At 39.1% G+C, this 4,357-nt stretch overlaps 1 protein-coding gene across 1 annotated transcript; it reads right to left on the bottom strand.

Annotated features, from left to right (window-relative positions):
* Positions 1 to 596: 596 nt before the first annotated feature.
* LOC115165346 (ragulator complex protein LAMTOR5-like) lies at positions 597 to 4,082 on the bottom strand. The gene is made up of 4 exons (XM_029718417.1): positions 3,933 to 4,082; positions 3,784 to 3,845; positions 2,058 to 2,175; positions 597 to 1,275 (listed from the first exon to the last, which is right to left on the bottom strand). The coding sequence occupies exons 1-4, from the start codon at positions 3,965 to 3,967 to the stop codon at positions 1,215 to 1,217; spliced, it is 276 nt and encodes a 91-aa protein (XP_029574277.1). The 5' UTR covers positions 3,968 to 4,082; the 3' UTR covers positions 597 to 1,214.
* Positions 4,083 to 4,357: the final 275 nt, after the last annotated feature.

Raw genomic sequence — 4,357 nt, forward strand, 5'->3', positions numbered from 1 at the left:
TATGAATATACTGTATTCTATTCTACTGTATTTTAGTCAATGCCATTCCAACATCGCTCGATCTAATGTTTATGTATTTCTTTATTCCATTATTTTACTTTCAGATTTGTTTGTATTGTTGTGAATTCTTAAGATATTACTACACTGTTGGAGCTAGAAACACAAGCATTTCGCTACACCCACAATAACATCTGCTAAATGTGTATGTGACTAATAAAATGTGATTTGATTTTGATTTAGTGGTGACCTTCAGGCTGTTATGGAGACTGTGAGAGGTGGCCCAGACTCAATGTTCAACTCCTGTAGGCTTGTAGGTCAAGTTTACTTACTCATCCCACAACAGGGAAATGTGTCATACCACTCATTTCAAAACAGACAGCACTTAAGAGAGTGAACTGTGATGAGGATTCAATGTTCATCTGTCTCAGGTCAAGTATCCCAACAAGTGGTACATTCATTTGGCATACTTCACAATTGCACTAAAAACTAGGACATCAGTCCAGCCAGTACAGTGTGACATAACTAAGTCCCCCCTGACATGGTAGTATGCATTTTAATACAGAACAGACGCCATAACAAAAGTGAAAAATGTCATATTGGATGTTACATTGCTTTTAATATGAATACAATTACAATATCTCTACAGGAATTTGAAATCAGACATGATAGCAGATTAAAAATGTCCCAAAAAGGAATTGCCAGGTCAACAAATATTCGCTACAAAAACTGATCAGACCTATTAACATACACAAAACATAACTCAAATAGTATGGACTCGACTTTTAAATATGACTCTTGGCCGAACGGACAGATAAAATATGACTCTTAGCCAAACAGACAGTTGAAGAGGAAGAAATGGAATCTTCTAACACCTGAATGTGACCTCCTAGATACAGACCAGGTATTCTGCCCTACCAAGCAAAACGGCAGTAACTGCTCATTTGGTCCAAAATGAGTCAGTCATTTTTGCTACATTAAATACATGCTTAAATCATGTAGACAAGTATCCTGCCTCCATTGTATTGCGTTTTAGAGAAAATAGGGGTCATGTTAGCAGTAACTGCTAAACCAAGGTAAATAAAAGCCATTTTTCTCAGTTCCAAGCAGTTACTGCCTTTTTGCTTGGTAGGGCAGTATTGTGTGGGATTATTTAGCATTAGTGAACAAACAGCTTTACAAACAGAAACAGACTCCTCCGTCTTCATCAGGCGACTTCATGACGACATCTTATGAACAGCTACTGTGATGGTTCCATGTGCCCTCACTAGAATATTCCTGTGGGAAAAACAAACAATATGGCCCGTGGCCAATCAATTGCATTTCAATCAAGACATTACTAAACTACAAAACTGATCCTAGATCAGCAGAAACTGACCAACTCTGGCTCTGCTCGACATGCCATTAAATACCATAGGCAGCATGTCATGGTGTAATTTGCATCTACAGGATGCTGCCATATGATCTTTTCCCATTTAAGCTGTCCATCATTATAAATATAGCATGTTGCCTGCTGGGGATCAGTGTTTTATGCCTATGTCTTGAACATAGTTTCAAATTAGTTGTTTTGACTGCTCAGATATGCACAGTGCAATGTAAAGGTGAAGTTCAGGGAACTGTATGAAACCATGCACATACCTATGATGTCCACAAGGTGGCAGCACAGTCAAAGAAAACCTAACTAGACAACAAGACATGCACTTTGCAGATAAGCTCCCAGTCGAGTCCCAAATCCACCCCTAGTTCCTACCTATGCCCGCCATGTAGACTTGCAAAGGTATCAGCAACATGATAATATGTCAGGCCTTTCCCTCTGATGGAAAGGCTGGGCAGACTTTGCATCATTATCTATCCAATAGTTTACAATCCATACAATTGGCAAAGAGGAAGGTGCTAGAAACTCTATATGTAAATAGTAACTGGACCAGTTAAACTGGTTATATAACTAAGGTGAAATCTCTAAGGTGAAATCATTTGAAATCTCTACCAACCCGGCGCACCAAACGATGCAAAAGGAACTCGCCCCTAATATTGACTCCTGATTGGATGCGGTTCCTCACCCTGAATCTGACTCCAGACACACTGTGGGGCTGTCTGTAGGGTCTCTGGTGAGAGAGGCTACCTGTCTGGCCAGTACAGACACCACCCCACCATGCTCATCAGACAGAGAGCCACGACCTGAAATAAACACAAGAAGACAAAAGTAGACTCAGATTCAGTCATATGGAAGAACAGAGCAAAATGTAGGGTGATCTTGTGGTAAGATCACTAGTATTGAAAGTGGGCCTGATACATTAGCTAGGCCCTGTATTCAATAGCATGTCTCAACTGATTGCGGGCACAACACAAAAACCTCAGATGATATAAAATAGGGTCTAAGCTTCAACATACCAGCGAATATGAACAATTTTTGGCGAGATTTTACATGTTTTTAGAACATTTACATTTAAGGTAAAAAAAAATGACATGTTTACAAACAAAAAAAATAGTTTGTAAAAAAATGTATGAAATAGTTTGACAACCCTGTTTATAAACGTTTAAATGATATCAATCTCAACCATTTATCTTTTCCAGTGATAAAGACATGAATACCTCATGGTATGGTGGGGTTACCCCTCTGATAGACGCTGACTACCTTTAGTGCCTATGGATGAAGGTATCTTCTTCCCAGGTGGTTTTCGTTAATAAACCTGACGCTCGGTCTAAACGTGAACACACATCGCTTGCTGTGCGGTTTTTCAAAACAAAAGGAACATATCTATCATATCAGCGAGAAATATATATTTTTTTAACTAAAAAGGTTCAATTACTACACACCTTCATAGGGCTAGTGTTCCCACACGGCCATATCTCCATGTTACGGAATATGTTTACGGAAGACAGACAGAAGAGAGGCTAATTATCTATAGCATACTCCTGACATGTGTGTCTAACAGAAGAATGCCGCCAGAAACGTGTTGGAATAGAAAAATACAGTCGGCTGCAACTGTGATAAAGACGGTTAAAACAGTGTGTATTTTGCATTTGTGAAATTATTTTGACGTGATATGAAAGAGGGCTTTATGTTTATAGAACAGTATCAGTATTGAGAATTGATTCACATTTAGATTGAGTATTTTGATGTTTTGGCTGCTAGAGCCAGTCTACCTCTGAAAATAACAAGGTCCAAGGTAGACTTTATGAAATGACATTACAACGAGCAGCTATTGAGATGCATGACTTCGTTCACAGCGTGGTGGCCAGGGCACCAAAATAGGGGAGAAGTTGAGCCACACACTCCTAGTTGTGGAAATTTCCACACTATGCTGTTTACCTTCTGCATCTATTTCATGTCGCTGAGTCTACCTTTAAGGAGTAATGTTTTGCTCGCCTACACATCTTTAGGAGTACATTATTGGGCTATGGTGGGGTATGCAAAATAGGTCTACTTTGTACACAGTTCTCTTGAATGTTTTGTTATTCAGGTCCAAAAAGTCACTTTATTAGCAATTCTACAATGGTAAATTATGTATGGAAGGTTTCATTCAAATCAAAGAGGGGTGCTGTCAAAAAAGTGATTGAATTCAAATGGATTTACCCTCTACCAGAGAACAGGGCTATTACTGCTCTTCATTTTACTTATTACAATAATATTTGTAGCTACTGCCATTTCAAGGGGACATTGTCACACTTTTCAAACACCCACTATGATGATCACGACTGTGTGCGGTCGTCAGTCAAATGTTTGCCTGCTGAATAATAAGATAAATAATGAAAACAACAAGAAATTGGTCTAACTTTACTTACAGCCTAGAATATGTCCCTGTTGGTCCGTGCAGAGAACTCCGACAAATGCTGGATTCTTCATGCTATCAAAACGACACGGATACACATTTCAGGAATGTTTACACAAAATGAAACGGTTTTGTACGAGTCTCGATCAAATAATCACTTACGTATCATCAAGATGTTGCTCGAGGGTCGACTCCATGATAACAAAAGCCTAAATCGAGTTAACTGCAGTTAACACATTTGATATTTTGCAAGAAAATGTTTGTGATTGTCTGCTTCCTGACTTTTCTCGAACTCACGTGATACGCATTCCTACGGAAACTCGCGAAGGCTAAATTACACCAACCGCGATTCCTTCTGGTTTTTCTGTAGTGGGAAAGGAGGGGGAGAAATAACACAATGTTACCAACATTTCAACAGACATCGGTGGTAAAGCAACGCAAGAACAGTTGTCTTTTTTCTCCCAAAAGCAATAGATATACAATGTCAACAATTTACTATCTTTTTGGTAAGTGGCTATCCTTTACCAACAATGCCAGGGGTCTTCAAACTTTTCTAGTTTAGGGACCACCATCCAAGCAAACTGATG

This window comes from Salmo trutta, chromosome 28 (genome assembly GCF_901001165.1).
Source record: "Salmo trutta chromosome 28, fSalTru1.1, whole genome shotgun sequence".
Lineage (NCBI taxonomy): Eukaryota > Metazoa > Chordata > Actinopteri > Salmoniformes > Salmonidae > Salmo > Salmo trutta.

Bases quoted from the DNA above. Each gene is read 5' to 3' on its own strand.
- LOC115165346 (XM_029718417.1), bottom strand. From the start codon at position 3,967: ATGGAGTCGACCCTCGAGCAACATCTTGATGATAC. The intron at 3,846-3,932 runs GTAAGTGATTAT...TCGTTTTGATAG, and splicing joins GAGCAACATCTTGATGATAC to CATGAAGAATCCAGCATTTG. The intron at 2,176-3,783 runs GTAAGTAAAGTT...TGTTTATTTCAG, and splicing joins ACAGGGACATATTCTAGGCT to GTCGTGGCTCTCTGTCTGAT.